The 18,210-nt window shown below is 45.9% G+C and overlaps 1 protein-coding gene across 1 annotated transcript in view; it reads right to left on the bottom strand.

Moving 5' to 3' along the window:
• Positions 1-18,210, bottom strand: part of LOC126184104 (popeye domain-containing 2) — a 174,740-nt gene that overhangs the window by 137,582 nt on the left and 18,948 nt on the right. Inside the window, exon 3 of the mRNA XM_049926467.1 lies at positions 8,946-9,048. Coding sequence (XP_049782424.1) covers positions 8,946-9,048 — 103 coding nt within the window. The remainder of the gene's footprint in view (positions 1-8,945; positions 9,049-18,210) is intronic.

Raw genomic sequence — 18,210 nt, 5'->3', positions numbered from 1 at the left:
ATCACTGCCCTAAATAGAGTTAATGTGTTACACGCGTGAAAAAGAAAACTGGAAATGGGGGACATCGACGTCAAGAAACGAGTTTGGAGGATATGGCGAAGACAACCGCCATGAAGGATGAACATAAACTGCAAGTGGAAAAAGAAGTAGCGACGGTATTGCAGATGTGCCAACAATGTTTACATATGGCTTGAAATACAGCGTGTGGAGAAATTTGGGTACGACTTGGGAATACAAAGTACTATTTGTATTTCCAGTAAATCGGTCAAGTGTTGGAATGCAGGCTGAAATCACAGAATCGAGAATGTTTGCTACATTAAAAGCTACACGATTTTTTTTAATATGAATCTCGATTCCCATCTGGACTGGCTTAAAACATGGTTATATTATATTTAAATCTGCCGAATTGAATGTTGTGGACCTAGCAGCAGAACAGCCATTTGCGAAGTGTAAGACCGATGGAGTACCTACATTTAATGGACACTCGTTTGCAAAAGTTGTAAACTTTACGTCCTATACAGAAATTCCGCAAGAACGTGTAGAAGAAGAGCTGTTGGTGCACACGCCAGAAGATTTGGAACGCTGTAACAAGTGTCATGGAGAAAATAAGAGGTAAAATCAAAATTCCCAAATGCTCTCATCTACAAGAACTGCAAGATGGTACAGATCTACTGGTTAAAGCCATAAGGGAGGGAGTTCAGCGGAGAAAAAAATGGATATGTATTAGAATTTGAAAACATGCCTTCCTTGATCATGTCTAACTACTGACTGGAGAAAAAATATCTAATTCAGAGGTGGATTTCAGTTATAAGTTAAAAATTAAGGTGGATGTTATTAAAACTACACCCAACAAACATAAAGAAATAATTGTTTTCTCTGTGTAAATGTACAAGCAGTGATTAATAAAGATGCTTTACGAGAATATTTGCTTGTGTTATTCGCTAATCCGTCAAAACTCCGAAGGTATTTCACATTTACAATGATTACTTGCATGTATTTTGGATGTGGGGAGTGTGCAGTTGGATGACCTTGAAAAGTAGCTCAAACTAGGTAGCTGAAAGCGTAACGACCCCCTTTTCACACCTATATGAGGCCCTTGTCAGCTGCTACCCCGACAGACCTATTTGTAGTTAAATGGTATGCACCAGTGGACAGTAACGTCGATTCGACAGCTCAGCTCTACATAGTCCCTGTTCACCAGTCATGTGAGCTCACATCTGTTCCTATTTATGTGCCCAATCCGCGAAGCAAAAGTATCATGTGGATGCTTCTAGGATGGTATAGGTTGGCATACTCCATTCGAATATGTAACAGGGAAAAAAATCTCTAGTAAAGACGACCTACTTTTCCCACGAGGCTGCATGAGGGTATATATGGAAGTATATAGACAATCGAAGACATGCGCGAAAAAATGGGCTAACTCTCAAATGTAAAAGCTTAGAAGTAAGTGTTGCCATCTGTTTCTGGGTACGAAAACTATCGTAATTGACATTGGTCTCACCCCTTAAGTGATATTTAAGGTGAGACAGATCTCAATTTTGATAGTTCAGGTACTCAACAACAGATGGCAACACTTATCTCTAAGTTGTTACATTTGAGGGTTCGCCCGTTTTTCTGTGCATGTCTTCAATTACTTTTTTATTCCATCAGGGCATGAGATTAGGATGGAACAGTAATCGATAGTAATGGTGCGATGTACCCTCCTTCACGCACTGTACAGCGGTTTGTGACGTGTTTGTTTTATATGTAGAATATTCGCAGATGATAAATTGTGTGTGCGGAGGTGCGAAGGACTGATGATGGGGGTTGGTAGTTAACCTGAACGTACCAGAATCTGCTGCACATTAATAGGACTAGTAATCCAATACGCTGTCATCGAAAGTGTTAACTGCGGTAAAATACCTAGCAGTAAACATCTGGAGCGAGCTGAAGAAGAATGCATATGTCGGGTCCAGATTCATTTGCTGGAATCTCGACGAAAACAACCCAACCTCTAAGAACTGACATGTCGGTGAGCTAAGGCAGACGAATACGTCAGCCTCAAATTCATTTGCATGGAGTTTTAAGTGGAAATGTAATTCACCAACTAAGATGTAACAGTGTAGGAGGGGAGTCACCGTAAATCCTGTCGGTATGTCAACTAGAGACTGTGGCACAACAACTCAGATCGCGGTGTAAGAGGTACTAAGATGAGTGCTGTTGCTCGACGAAACGTGTATATTGATTTGGTCTGGCTTGTACTTGTCGGTTAATTAGCTCTCGATGTACGATAGTTGGATAAGCCTGTGAGAACTTTATTTGATTCTAAATAAATAACTATCGCTACACATATACACGGCTTTCAATGGAATACAGTGATGTGGTCGGTCTACTACATAATAGCACCTGGGGGTAAAAATGAGCAATGTTATGATTGAGTCTCGAATCTGCCTGTATTCTTGCAGTGTCTCTGAATTATGCGTGGAAGTTTGAGGCCGTTGCTCTACTGTAACTGATTCAATGGATAGTGTATTGGAAGCTCTCTCATACTGTTGGATTATTATGGAGGTATGATTCATTTGAAAAAAAAAGTGATGTATTTCTCATAAAACATTATTCTGTCAACGAAGACTCTGACACCGTCACATTGTCATATTTCTAGCATAGTAATCATATGAATACAATAAAGGAGATTAAGACAGGTAGAAGGGAATGTTTATAGACAATCACTCGATATCGATGAACTGTAGGTGTTATGCGCCTGAATTTCTTTGCACAGTCCTAGTCCTAGTATACTCTTCATGGTCGTGAGTTTCTTCCTGTACGTTAGTGCGCTATTTTTTCCATTGTGATAGCTCCCCACTAAGTCAATGATGGGTGGAGGACTAGAGAGCCTTCTAACTACTGGAACAGTGCTGACAGAAAGCGATGGGATTTCGAGACAATTAGCAGGAGTCTGTGACTTGGTAGGGGACATATCCTGCTTGTCAAAATCATGTGGATTCAAGTGCTATATATCGAAGACTGGAAGATTTTCGAGAGTAGGGCAGGTAAGAGGTACTTTGATGGAAGGGGAGTTGAGAGGCAGCTCTATACTGCTTCTCCAAAGTGTTGTGGGCAAATATTTTACAACCTCTCACACACGTCTCGCGAGGTGACTGCAGTGAGAAAATTAGGGACTAATACGAAAGTTTTTACCGAGAGGCAATCAGCAGCGGATGTTTCGTATTTTATTTTCTCCATAAATAAGAAAGAACATTCTTCTGTGAATTTCGTTTGCCTATAAATGAGTGGACTGACATCTTATTAGGTAGAGTAAATTTACATCTACATTTATATGCATACTTCACAAGCCACAATACGGTGCATGGCAGAGGGTGCCCTGTACCACTACTAGTCATTTCCTTTCTTATTCTACTCGCAGACAGGGCGAGGGAAAAAAACGACTGTCTGTATACCCCCGTATGAGCCCTAATATCTTGTATCTTCTCTTTGTGGTCACTATGCGAAATGTATGTTGACTGCAGAAGAATCCTTCTGCTGTCAGTTTCAAATACCGGTTCTCTAAATATTCTCAATAATGTTTCTCAAAAAGAACATCCCATTCACTCCAGGGTTTCCCATTTGAATTCTGAAATCATCCAGTCAATAATTTGGCAGAAACTAATAGGAATGCTTCTAGAGGACTGTATTCTGACGGAAACCCAGGTTTGCAGGTTAATACAAGTTTGGGATGGGTTGGTCAGCAGACAGGTATTTTGCTGTTATTCACTGGGTCACCCTTTCCAGCATATCTCGAAAACAGGTTTCAGAATGTTTCGGTTTACAAGTGTGTGAGAATGAAAAGCATATTGTTCAACATTCCGGTATTTAACTCTGCGACGTTTAAGCGCCCAGTCTCCACACAAAGGTGAAGAACCATAACAAAATTTTAGCAAGTATTTACTAATGGGATAACAAATGCATATCCCATAACAAATGATGAAATAACCCATGTCATTCTAATTTCAAATTCCATCTTGCTGCAGTATTTTGAACTAGTCTCTCACCAATTTACAGGCAGGGGAAAACTCTGGTCAGCAGGTTCAGACACATGAGATGTCGTCCTCCCACAGAACGCAGGTGAAACAGCAACCAGTTCATCTTCTTCCAGAAATGTCTTCGCCAGTATTCACCAGTCCTTGCTGGAAAACCAGTTGTCAGCTACATCAACGCTGGTGCATAATCCCCTGGGGATGGGTATTTTTCACAAGGTCCACATTCTAGGAATGTCTTTGATGCAGCCGTTACAAGCTGACAGGCCACATCAAAGTGAGACCTATACAATGGCCACAAGATATGACAACAAAGGCAGGTCACTGTCGGTCTGCGGACGAAGAACAAAGGCCCTTGCAAGCTGGAATATGGCTGATGTATACTCCTACACGATACTGACAAAGGCTAGCCACTTCCAGTCTGCAAACAAAGAAACAAAGGTCTGGACAAACTGACAGATGGCTGACGCACACGGCTACAGGAAGGCAACGAAGATGAGATTGCCACATTTACATCAGGGGGACATGGGGGAGGGGTCAGGGAGTGTCTAACATCTTGTATAAATTAAAAATGAGCCAGTAGCCCCTTTACTACTCTACTCTCGGTTGATAGGACACATTCTGAGACATTAAGGGATCACAAATATATTATTGGAAGGGCGTGGGGGTGGGGGATAAAAACAGGAAAGGTAGATCAGGAGATGAATATGTTAAGCAGATTCATAAGGATGTAGATTGCAGTAGTTGTTCGGAAATGATGGGCCTTGCACAGGATAGAACAGCATGGAGAGCTGCATCAAAACAGTCTTTGGATTGAAGACGACGACAGCAAAATTGTGATATTCTAAACGTAGAATGGGGACTTTCTCGACTGTTATGAGAAGCTCAGTGACCTCTGGCACATGTGATTTCCCCCCGATTTACGAGGAGAACCTAGTCCTAAGTTTTTAATTATCACATCGAAAAAATAAAACTGATACCGTAAGCTTAGTTGCTGGTGTTAGTCTTCCTTTATAAATTCTCCACCATTGCAACACGTTTTGCCCAATGCCAGATGACTTAGTGGAGACTGTCGTTGTATTTTGGTTGTGCAAGAAATGTTCCAACCCGAAAACACATTTTCGTCATTCTGCAAATGCTTACCACGCAATGGTTTCTTCATTTGAGGCAGTGAGGGCCACGTCAACAGAATACCGGGGAGAGAGGAAGGCACAATTTGGTAGCCGAAAGATGCAGATGTGATTGTCCTGTGCAGCATTAGCTGAGGCATTGTTATGGAGCAAAAACAGCCCCTCAAACCGCTTCCTGCGACACTTGCTCTTGACAGCCTCCCGTAACGTAGCCTACAGCTACATTTACATCTGTTCTCTGCGAACCACTGTGAAGTGCATGGCAGAGGGCACGTCTCACTGTACCAGTTATTTGGACTTTTTCCCGTCCCATTCACGTATGGAGCGCGGGAATAATGACTGTTTAAATGCCTCTGCGCGTGCTGTAATTAATCTAATCTTATCCTCTCGATCCGTATGAGAGCGATACATTGGCAGTTGTGTATTCGCATAGTCATAACGCTCATGATAATACTAAAAATTTTAAAACAAAATTTTACTCTAACGTAAATAAAACGCCCGAAGTTGGCTTATATACGGAGGTGGAAGTAAATAAACGTGAAAATTGCACGGATTTTGCCACTGAACTGATTTTGCGTCCCCTGTTACACTAGGGTGGCAAAGAAGAACACTGCAGCTGCTGTGCAACTCACAAGAACCACGTGAAATGTCACAGCGCAACAGACGCACATCCGCATGGGGCGTCTAGTATTCGCTAAATACGCAACAGAATCTGCGGCATACCCCTGTGACGGTTTGCCCCTTACGAGCATAACCCGTTAGCATCACACCATAGCAGTTCCAAAAAAACATTCAGCGTCGCCTTGCGAGAGGTTACTTGGGTGCTCGCCTTTTCAGTGGTGGTGAATACACATGTTTTCACTGCTTTCCTTTCTCTCGGGGTCATAGAGATACATCGAGTACTAGTCCATTTTGATTTGGTGACTAATCGAATCATCTGGACCGGCCTGACGTAGCTGCAACGCTTTCTCTGTCGTCTCGATTCGGTAGGCTTTTTAAATAGGTGTGACCAGTTGTGAAACCAAGTGGGCGGCGACCTCTGTCATGATCAAAATGTCGTGCAATATGTTGAAAACTGATCGCGACTGATTTTAACATTTTCCACTGTCGAGTCGATTGTTGTACGCTGGTCTTCGAACGCCAGTGCCTCTACTTATCTTGCGATTCCTGGTTCTTCACAGAGACACGACGTGCCACTTTGTTCTTCGCCATTCTAACTTATTTCACCACATTGGGAGCATATGTGCCACCTAACCAGTGTTTTACATGATGGTGCATTGTTGCAGTTCACTTTCACTAACTCAGCATGGGCTGTTGCTGCAGCAGAATCCAAAAACAATTCTGATGTCAAATTTTCGCTTCGGATTAATATAGGAAATGAGATTACTTGCTGTGACAATATGAGCTCTTGCCATTTATACAGTGTATCCACGGACTCACCAACGAATTGCTATGGGCGATCGATCACACAGAGATGATCACTTTTTTGTTAAGAATATATCCTTTTTAATCCTTCGTTAGTAAGTTCAAGACACGAGTGAGGCTTATGGGTCAATAGGTCATGGCAAGCAATGGGCCGTTCCCAACTGACAACTGTTGCTTCTTGAACCCCCCCCCCCCCAACCCCTCCCCCTCAGTGTAGCTTACCAGCTGCTGTTTACATACGAGGTTCCGGATGGGAGACGGGGCACGAATTGTTTGAGCTCACGAGATGATTACGTGGTGTTAGGCGACAGGCAATGGCAGAGTCGCACATCGTATCTACGAGAATCCGTTTCCTAAAAAGAGACAATCACTCTACCGACCTCTTAGAGAAACAGTAGAATATTGCTTGTACAACGTGGGGTGTCGTGAGAGAGACGTTCAGTAATATGTCATCAACCAGGAGGGGTGATGTGGGCACAGATCCTATCTCTACATTCTTCACGTAATACTGGTTCATGAAACTTGAAAAGTTGGCTTCCGAGGAGTAACTGACGCCTATCTCCAAGCGTCTGCCAAAATAGGTTTTTCGACATTTGCGTGACGTTCTTCTATGAGTTAAAGCAACCCTGACCGTCAATTCATACTGCCGTTCTTTATATACACACAATGACTCCCTTTATTCCTACTTGGTATGGGTCCTACACACTTTAGCAGTAGTGTAATACTGGCCGCACAAGTTTCTCTGTAATTACGAAAAAGGATCTGAAAGTGGGCGATATAACCCGGAATTGGTCATGAAGTAGTAATAATAATAATAATAATAATAATAAAACATCAATCAATAGACAGGAAATAAACATATTTTGAATATCAACTGCTTTTGAAGGGAGAAACGAAATGGAAAACGATATGACTAATGATTTTCAAAAAATCGTATTACACATGACGCTCGTAAGCGTAGGGTAGCTCACAAACATATATATATTCTATCACGTAAATTCGTAATGTAATTAGGGAAAAATTGTTTAAGTAGGATACTACTGCAAAAAATTTCTAAAAAGCACGAATTTAGTTTAAACTGACGATATACATAAGGCTTGACACAATCTGCGAAATATTGTGGGGAAAACGACACAAACAGTAAAATATCAGAACCTAAAATTTCAACTCTGAACTGACACATGTGGCCTCATCACAAAGGAAAAGTAGGCTTGTATATGTAAACAAACGTGCGAAATGCACAGACTTTTTACTTAGTTGAATCTGTGACAATTTCTACACTAGCGTGCCAAAGATGATCAGTGCTGCATCAGTTTATCACACTTAAAACACAGAAAATCGTGGAGCACCAAAACAGCAATTCTTCAGCATGCAGCGGTTTCCAGTGCACACGCTTATCGCCTGACGATGACTCCGTTATGTGCAATTGTCGTTTAAACATTCAGAAGATGTGGGACTATTCAGAACCCAACTGCAGTTGCTACTGGAACTTATCAACAAAGGTTTCCAGTGAACATCTGCGGCTGATGATCGTCTTCCAAGCCCACCACATCTGCCAGCATTGTTGACTGGAACAGCTTACACTCAATTCCTGCATATAGCGCTTATGAATTTTCTGGGCTGTTTGTAATGCGCTGCAACTATTGGTTCTAGCATGACGGAGTCCAACAGTTAACTACGGACTTTAGGGAACATGTAGGTCTAGTAGGATCTGCTGTTGGGAGAAGTGCTTTACTTCTCTACTTGATTCAAAGTCTGCCGAGCTTTCTTTTTTTTTCTTATTAGTGCACGTCGAGTGAGTTGTGGGTATTACTCTAGTTCCCACCAGAGATGATCGCCACAATCAATGTATTTCACAGCATGAAAACATCAGGCTCCTAAAAAAATGATTTTAGGAGCTCTATGAAAACAGAAACGTGCATTGATCGACGCATTTGAACCGTCATTGCTGCGAAGGTGTCAAGCACATGAATTTCAGCGCACACTGTACACGTATTACAAATTAATTCGAGCACACCTTTACTAAATTCAGTTTGTTGAAGGTATTATTACTCGGTCTCACAACCTTATCGACTTACGGCTCTTCATCAACTTACGTTAAAGTACTCCAACACGCTGTAGATTTCATATGTGATATCATAAAACAAAATATATCGATGGCGTTTCCTTTCTGCTAATAATTTATACAGGTTTAAGATTTTTTCTATGAAGTCAGTTGAGGAATTCCTCAGTACTTTACAGTACTTTATACAATTGACACCACAAAATTAATAATTCTATAAACGAAAAATAATTTGATATTTTTACAATGAGCGCTAAGCAACTGTTAGCCATTGTGCAGTTTTTCCATTTGTTGCCTTAGGATAGTAGATCTTACCTGGAAGAACTCATCTGTAGACACGCCGAACCACTCGGGCGAGTCGAGGAATTGGTGTGGGAATACTATGTGCAGCGCCCGGCCGTTCTGAGACACTACGAGCCTGCACAGAAATATGCACCGTATTATGTTATGTCGAAGAAGCCAGCGAGATACTTAGTAAATGTGATCAGAATACGCTGAATAACGATACAAGTGAGGCAGTTCGTGTTACATCGGGATTCACCCAATTTACTAATGAACGTTTTCAGCAGCAGATTACAGTAACCAATATGTCTGTAAACACAAAACGGTGAATTACAACGAATTCATGGAAAAATATGATAATTATGCCACCTACTAGTAAGAGTGATACAAGAATATGATAAGCGTTCAAACCGACGTTACATTTGGCGATGCAAATGGGTACAGATGCCGAAGTTGGGTTTTCGGCTCTTGAGTGTTCTACGGTTTTTCTGCAACTTGATGCAACTATCACTTCAGCATATGCTTTTAATACGTAAGGGATCGGAGACGGAGGGAGAAGTGCGATGTGTGTGTCACGGTAAACTTCGTGAGTGGAAGCCAATGGCTCAATCCCGTCCAATAGGACCAGGCCTAGTAACGTAGTGCAGTGCCTGAGGCAAACTCCGCATACTGAGCAATTTTTACAACATTAATGATTAATTTTTAAGCTTAACACAAATTTAAAAGTGTTATGTCTAAGTTTAGAGCTTATGGATGCTCAACGACGAAGTTATCAGCGTCGAAAATGTTTTATTTATACACAACATAGTCTCCCTGGAATACGAAAACGTCATTATGTACCTAAAAGAAACATATAGGTTTGCTTGTTGTAACCCATCCATCCCCGCGCTAATATAAGGGGCGAACAAATACACTCCTGGAAATTGAAATAAGAACACCGTGAATTCATTGTCCCAGGAAGGGGAAACTTTATTGACACATTCCTGGGGTCAGATACATCACATGATCACACTAACAGAACCACAGGCACATAGACACAGGCAACAGAGCATGCACAATGTCGGCACTAGTACAGTGTATATCCACCTTTCGCAGCAATGCAGGCTGCTATTCTCCCATGGAGACGATCGTAGAGATGCTGGATGTAGTCCTGTGGAACGGCTTGCCATGCCATTTCCACCTGGCGCCTCAGTTGGACCAGCGTTCGTGCTGGACGTGCACACCGCGTGAGACGACGCTTCATCCAGTCCCAAACATGCTCAATGGGGGACAGATCCGGAGATCTTGCTGGCCAGGGTAGTTGACTTACACCTTCTAGAGCACGTTGGGTGGCACGGGATACATGCGGACGTGCATTGTCCTGTTGGAACAACAAGTTCCCTTGCCGGTCTAGGAATGGTAGAACGATGGGTTCGATGACGGTTTGGATGTACCGTGCACTATTCAGTGTCCCCTCGACGATCACCAGTGGTGTACGGCCAGTGTAGGAGATCGCTCCCCACACCATGATGCCGGGTGTTGGCCCTGTGTGCCTCGGTCGTATGCAGTCCTGATTGTGGCGCTCACCTGCACGGCGCCAAACACGCATACGACCATCATTGGCACCAAGGCAGAAGCGACTCTCATCGCTGAAGACGACACGTCTCCATTCGTCCCTCCATTCACGCCTGTCGCGACACCACTGGAGGCGGGCTGCACGATGTTGGGGCGTGAGCGGAAGACGGCCTAACGGTGTGCGGGACCGTAGCCCAGCTTCATGGAGACGGTTGCGAATGGTCCTCGCCGATACCCCAGGAGCAACAGTGTCCCTAATTTGCTGGGAAGTGGCGGTGCGGTCCCCTACGGCACTGTGTAGGATCCTACGGTCTTGGCGTGCATCCGTGCGTCGTTGCGGTCCGGTCCCAGGTCGACGGGCACGTGCACCTTCCGCCGACCACTGGCGACAACATCGATGTACTGTGGAGACCTCACGCCCCACGTGTTGAGCAATTCGGCGGTACGTCCACCCGGCCTCCAGCATGCCCACTATACGCCCTCGCTCAAAGTCCGTCAACTGCACATACGGTTCACGTCCACGCTGTCGCGGCATGCTACCAGTGTTAAAGACTGCGATGGAGCTCCGTATGCCACGGCAAACTGGCTGACACTGACGGCGGCGGTGCACAAATGCTGCGCAGCTAGCGCCATTCGACGACCAACACCGCGGTTCCTGGTGTGTCCGCTGTGCCGTGCGTGTGATCATTGCTTGTACAGCCCTCTCGCAGTGTCCGGAGCAAGTATGGTGGGTCTGACACACCGGTGTCAATGTGTTCTTTTTTCCATTTCCAGAAGTGTATTTTCCGTTTGAGGGCGTTGCTGCAGCATATACAGAAACATGAACTATGGCGACGCTATTACCAAATGCGACCAAAAAGGTGCAACGTGCTGTTATTCTTTTCTTAGCTGCCGAAGGACAAACACCGGTAGACATCCATTGGGGACAGCTTGTCTCTCGAAAACCACCGTTGCGGAATGGTATTCCAAGGAGTGCTGCTATGATGTCGCACGCCCCCATATCGCAAATGTCGTAACGCAAAGTTACGCACACTCAAGTGGGAGAAACTCTAGCATCCGCCCTATAGTTCTGATCTCTACCCATGCGATTATCACACCTTTGGCCCCTTAAAGAAGGCCTCGAATGGCCGACGATTCCTGTCAGACGAGGATGTGCAGCAGGCAGTTACGGACTTCTTCACTCAGCAGGACACGGTGTTTTACCAAACGGGTATCTTCAACCTGGTGCGTCACTGTGAGAACACTGAGTGATATGGCAACGCTGTGCTGGTCTACTTGTGTAGGCCGGTGTGTTCATTCTTTCCACATGCTCAGTCCGAGTTTTTTGCTTCATACAGCCATCATGTGATTCTTGAGAGCACCATCAGTGAAGTTGTGTTTGTTCGTGTTACGAAAATGGAACAGCGGAATTTAGAGCAACTGAATGCCATAAAATTTTGTGTTAAACTTGGGGAACCCCGAGTGTGACCTTCGAAAATTTTAAACAGGTCTACGGGACTGACTGATTGATTAATTGAGAGGGGTTATTGGACCAAACGGCGAGGTCATCAGTCCCGCGATTCCGCCTTGGAGCTGGCGTTCAGCAGACGCACCAAGTGGGAGCTGCACCACATGCAAAAATCGTCGACGTCCAACTCTGGGGTAACCAGAAGCCCAACAAAGGTCGCAAGCCCATTGATGGCAATAAGGAAAAGTGTGACACTTAGCACAGAACCCTGTGGGATACCATTCTCCTTAATCTGATGGGCGCTGATTGAAGTGCCAACTCGAACCCAGAAGAACCAGTAAGACAAAAACTCTCGGATAAAAATCGGAGGCGACCACGGAAGCCCCACTCTGCGTTCCTTTCGGAGAGATGTAGTAGGGTAGGAAGAGGATGATGATGCTGTCGCAAAGTGTGTTGCGAGGTGTTCTGCGAGGACCGATGGATTAGTGCACAGAGCACCTTGGAGGTTCAGACCCTGGACAGATGACTGTCGCTGGCGGCTCAGAAGGCTACGGAGCTTTGCCCAAACCTGCGATGAAAAGGCATACGTCCCCAGGGAGGAAACATAGCGTTCCCAGCTTTCCGTTTTACTCCGCTTAGTAAGGTAACGAGCCTTAGCACGCAGACGCTTAAAAGTGAGGAGGTAGGTCGGTCCTGGACAGTGACTGCGACATCCTTGGTCCACCACGGTACCGGCCGACGACGAGGGGGACCTGTGGATGGGGGGACAGCAGTGCCAGCAGCACGAAGAATAGTGGCAGAGATGCCTTGCACGACTACATCAATGGAATTCAAGAGAGGGTGTCAAAGTGGGCAGCAGACGTATATAAAGGCCAACTGGCCCTGTTGAATGCCCAATGTGGGGGCATGTCTGCATGGCGGCAGCAGGGGAACGATAAAATCACCATAAAGTAGTCGCTGCAAGAAAGGTCATCATGGGATGACCAATGTAGGGAAGCTACGAGGGCAGAGGAGGAGATCGTGAGATCGATAGCAGAGAAGGTGCCATGAGTGGCACTGAAGTGGGTAAGGGAATCATCATTGAGGAGAGACAAATCGAGGTCCTTAATAAGTTGGTCAATTAGGATACCCCTACCTACTGAAGTGACACTCTCCCACAGTGGATGGTGGGCAATGAATTCCCCAAGGAGGAGAAACTGGGGCGGGAGTTGTTGGATTATGGCGGACAGTGCAACGTAAGCAACTGGCCTACCTGGATGGAGACAGACATTGCAAATGGTGATTACCACAGTCGTTTGTACTCTAACCGCTAACGCTTGCAAGGTGGTATGTAGAGGGTCCAGTCACTAATGGCATCGGAATGAACCAAAGTGCAGACTCCACCAGATGCTACCCAGGGGCTAGCATAGTTATGACAGAACACCCGAGAACCACGAAAAGTTGGAGAGAGGTCATCATGGAAATGCGGTTCTTGAAGAACGAGACAGAACAGAGAATAAGAGGAGACCAGACGTTGCATTTCCGGTAGGTGACGATAGTATCCATTGCAATTCCACTGGGTGATCGTGTGGCGTGAGTCCAAAGTAGATACGAAGAAGCCGACAAGGTCAGTTCACTCGGTCAGTAGTTGTCACCGACAAGGATGGTGGGACATCCATCACCGGCAAGGATGGTGTGACATCCATAAATAAGATATCAGACTCAGGTTGCGAGGGGGGAGATGGCACCTCCGGGTGCACTGGAGGCACCTTGTCTGGGGATTTATGTTTCTTCTCTTTCTGAGGTGGAGGAGGGCAGGGCACAGTGGGAGTACAGGCTTCTGCAAGATCTGGAACCGAAAGAGAGCGGGCGACCTTGGGGTGCACAGATGATGCGTCTCATGGCCGAGTGGTAGTAACAGTCTTCTGACCGGAGGTCATGGCAACTTCAGGGGAGGGGCAGGGGAGAGTGGGAGTGGGCTGGGGTAAGGACGAGGGAGGAGGAGGAGGAGGAAATGAAGTAACAGAGGCAAAAGTTGAAGATAGTGACACTGGATGGAGTCTCTCATACTTTTGGCGAGCCTCAGCATAAGACAGGCGATCCAGCAACTTGTATTCTTGGATCTTCTTTTCTCTCTTGTGAGCCAGGCAATCCGTCGAGCGAGGGGAATGGTGGCCAGCAGAATTTATACTCACAGGCGGCGGAACACAGGGGCTTCCCTCATGGACTGGGTGGCCACAGTCACCACACAAAGGGTTAGCCGCACAGCGGAAAGAAATATGCCCAAAACGCAAGCACCAAGAGCACCGCATAGGTGGAGGGATTTACGGCTTCACATCACATCTCTAGCACATGATCTCGAACTTCTCTGGGAGGGTATTCCCCTCGAAAGCCAGAATGAAGGCGCCATTACCAGTGCGGTTGTCTTTGCGACCCTTCTGCACACGTCGAACAAAATGAACGCCACGCTGCTCTAGATTAGCCCAGAGTTACTGATCACTTCGCAGGATGAGGTCCCTATGAAAAATTACTTCCTAGACAATATTCAGAGATTGGTGAAGAGTGATAGACACTGGGACATTGCCAAGTCGATCACAGACACGAAGAGCTGCGGATTGGGTGGCAGAAGCAACTTTGATCAACAGGGAGCCCAATCACATCTTACTAAGAGATTCCACTTAACCAAACTTGTCCTCTATATTTTCCATGAAAAACAATGGCTTTGTAGCGGTGAATGTGTCCCCATTCGTCCTAGTACAGACGAGGTAACGGGGAGAGGGTTTTATCCCAAGACGGCGAGCCTGACCCCCCTCCCATGGTGTAACCAGGGAAGGGAAGGTTGCTAGGTCATACGAAGCAGCATTCAAGGATCTTTCACCATTCGAAGAGACGGCCGTTTGAGAACGGCCAGGTTTTTGCAGCTTGATACGCTTCACGCGCCAAGCATCCACCCTGATACCACCCACTCCGACCAGGGACTCCCCCCATGGGCGCCACCCAGCCACAGCAAGGGCTATCTGGCACGGCGGCCATTGCCGGGAGTTCTGATGCTCCAAGATGATAAGCACCCACTCCTTGGCATAGATGGGGAGGAAGCAGCTCAGGTATCACTAGTGTGATCTCTGTGTTGTCAGAGGGCTCAGCCATATGAGCACATGAAAGCTCCACTACACGGACTAGCGACACGTGCGGGTGACCTAGCAGGGTGGAAGGAGGCTACAGTGGGGAAGGGATTGGGGAAGGGGAAGGGATTGGGGAAGGGGAAGGGAGAGGGGGAGAGGAATCCACATCGTAGATGCTAGGGAGGGAGTTCTTCCCCACATGGCTCACACTAAAAACAGGAAATTTTGAAGTGGAGGTCAAACCTCAAGTGGGGACCTAAACGCCAAAAAGGATGAAAGAACAGGAAAAGGAACAAAATTACAGCCAATACAAGGAACCAGGTCGACATAAATCAGAACGCCGAGAGAGGGGAAGGAAGTGGCAACGGGGAAGGAGTGTGGATAGGGAGGGACGGGGCAGGGTGAAGGAAATGCAGCCAGGGACTGAAGAATTGGTCGCAACAGCTGGAGGCCCCGTGTGCGTCATGCACGAACTCACGAAAGAACCGGGAGTCGCCTGGGGGGGGGGGGGGGGAGGTCAACGGGAAATATTCCTTATCAAACGCACGAGTGTTTCGCTGGCATAAATCATTTTTGGAAGGTCGAGAACGTGCTGAAGATGAACCTCACTAAGGGAGACATTCAACTTTAAAAACCAACGAGAACGTACGTATGCGTGATTTTGTGAGACTCAGACCGACGTTTAGCAATAAGGATGATGGGTATCAAATTTTAACCGAAGTTCAGCACATGCGAAAGACTTAAAATTGTGAACCAAGTATTTCACAAAGATGTCCTTGAAAGACCCAGGAAAAGGGTGAATCGAGTGAGACCGGACATTGCAGACAAGTGTATGCGGCATCATAACAACGCCCTATGTCACACAGTCACTTCCATCAAGGAATTTTTTACCTCGAAAGATATTTCTGTTGTTCCATAGCCACTACCACTCCTCCTATTCATCTGATTTAAGCCCTTATGACAGTTTTCTTTTCCCAAATTGAGACATGTTTTAAAAGGAGGTCATTTTGGGACACTGGAGAACATTCAAAAGAATGTGACTGACATGTTAAAGGCCCTTTCAGCTGAAGCATTTCAGCGCTGCTACCAACAATGCGAACAACATTTCAGCCGATGCTTATCTACCAAAGGGAACTATTCTGAGGGGGACAATACTGTTATTTGAAAAAAGACCTTTGGTGGATAAAAAATCAGTCTCATTACTTTTTTCACACACCTCGCACGCCATAAACGTATACAGAGTGCTCTTAAATTCCCCTAACGGACTTCTACGATCTATAGAGGGTAAGTAGGCAATATTTTGAGCTGTAATCCTTGTCCGGAAAACGTACCGTTTCCGTGCCACCACCATCGGGAAACATATTGGTAGCGCGAACACTTTTACAAATAACTTATTAGGCGTGACCCAGTACATCACTTGTTTTCAATTCAACTCATTAATAAGCAAAGAAACAAAAAGGAAACTTAACCAGTTTTCTCAAAGCCTTTTCTTTACTTTTAAATCGTTCTTGCCCCTTTCAAAGGAGGGTTAGCATTCCGATCCACTACAAGTAAGGTTTGATGTGGCGACCACCTACGAATGCTGATGTTCTCTTCAACGTGATGCAGTACAGCCTCTTCCATTCGTGTGTGCGGCGTCTCATTGGAGCACCATAGTCATTACCGATGCCGGTGAAGATACCCCTTTCTCGGCAATGTTGCGTAATTTTGGCGAAAAAGGTGTGCGATGGAGTCCGAAGTTGTGGATAACGATCTTGATAACGACGACGAGCAGCTCTCCCGATACCGTGAGCTTCGCCTAGAGAAGGATCTTGTCGGTGTATTCTATATAATTGTACTCACCTATGTCGGTCTAACACTCAGACACGTGAAAAGGGCTCGAACCAGGTCAGAGAAATATGACATCAGCCGATCCGACCTAAGCAACCCCCTCCCCTAATCCCCCACAACGACTGCCCTGTTGCTTACTTACCTACACTATGTGATCAACAATATCCGGACAGCCGGATGAAAATGACTTACAAGTTCGTGGCGCCCTCCATCGGTAATGTTGGAATTCAAAATGGTATTCACCCACCCTTAGCCTTGATGACAACTTCCACTCACACGCATACGTTCAATTACGTGCTGGAATGTCTCTTGGAGAATGACAGCCCATTCTTCACGGAGTGCTGCACTTAGAAGAGGTATTAATATCGGTCGGTGAGGCTTGGCACGAAGTTGGCGTTCCAAAACACCCCAAAGGTGTTCTATGGGAATCAGGTCAGGACTCTGTCCAGGTCAGTCCATTAAAGGAATGTTATTCTCGTGTAAGCTCTCCGCCACAGGCCGTGCATTATGAACAGGTGCTCGATTGTGTTGAAAGATGCAATCGCCATCCCCAAATTTCTCTTCAACATTGGGCAGCAAGAAGGTGCTTAAAACATCCATGTAGGCCTGTGCTGTGATAGTGACATGCAAAAGAACAGCCCCCTCCATTAAAAATACGACCGCCGGCCGCGGTGGTCTAGCGGTTCTGGCGCTGCAGTCCGGAACCGCGGGACTGCTACGGTCGCAGGTTCGAATCCTGCTCGGGCATGGGTGTGTGTGATGTCCTTAGGTTAGTTAGGTTTAAGTAGTTCTAAGTTCTAGGGGACTTATGACCTAAGATGTTGAGTCCCATAGTGCTCAGAGCCATTTTTTTAAAAACACGACCACAACATAACACCACCGCCTCCAAATTTCACTGTTGATATTACACACGCTGGCAGATGACGTTGACCGGGCAGATGATGATGATGTTTGGTTTGTGGGGCGCTCAACTGCGTGGTTATCAGCGCCCGTACAATTTCCCAACCTTTGCTCAGTCCAATTTCGCCACTTTCCTGGATGATGATGAAATGATGAGGACAACACAAACACCCAGTCATCTCGAGGCAGGTGAAAATCCCTGACCCCGCCGGGAATCGAACCCGGGACCCCGGGCTCGGGAAGCGAGAACGCTACCGCGAGACCACGAGCGGCGGACGCGTTGACCGGGCATTCGCCATACCCAAACGCTGTCATCGGATCACCACATTGTGTCTCGTGATTCGTCACTCCACACAACGTTTTTCCACTGTTCAATCGTCCAATGTTTACTCTCCTTACACCAAGCGAGGTGTCGTTTGGCATTACCGGCCTGATGTGTGGCTTATGAGCAGCCGCTCGACCATGA

This window comes from Schistocerca cancellata, chromosome 4 (assembly GCF_023864275.1).
Source record: "Schistocerca cancellata isolate TAMUIC-IGC-003103 chromosome 4, iqSchCanc2.1, whole genome shotgun sequence".
In the NCBI taxonomy this organism is placed as follows: Eukaryota; Metazoa; Arthropoda; class Insecta; order Orthoptera; family Acrididae; genus Schistocerca; species Schistocerca cancellata.
This window is presented reverse-complemented; position numbering and strand designations above follow the sequence as displayed.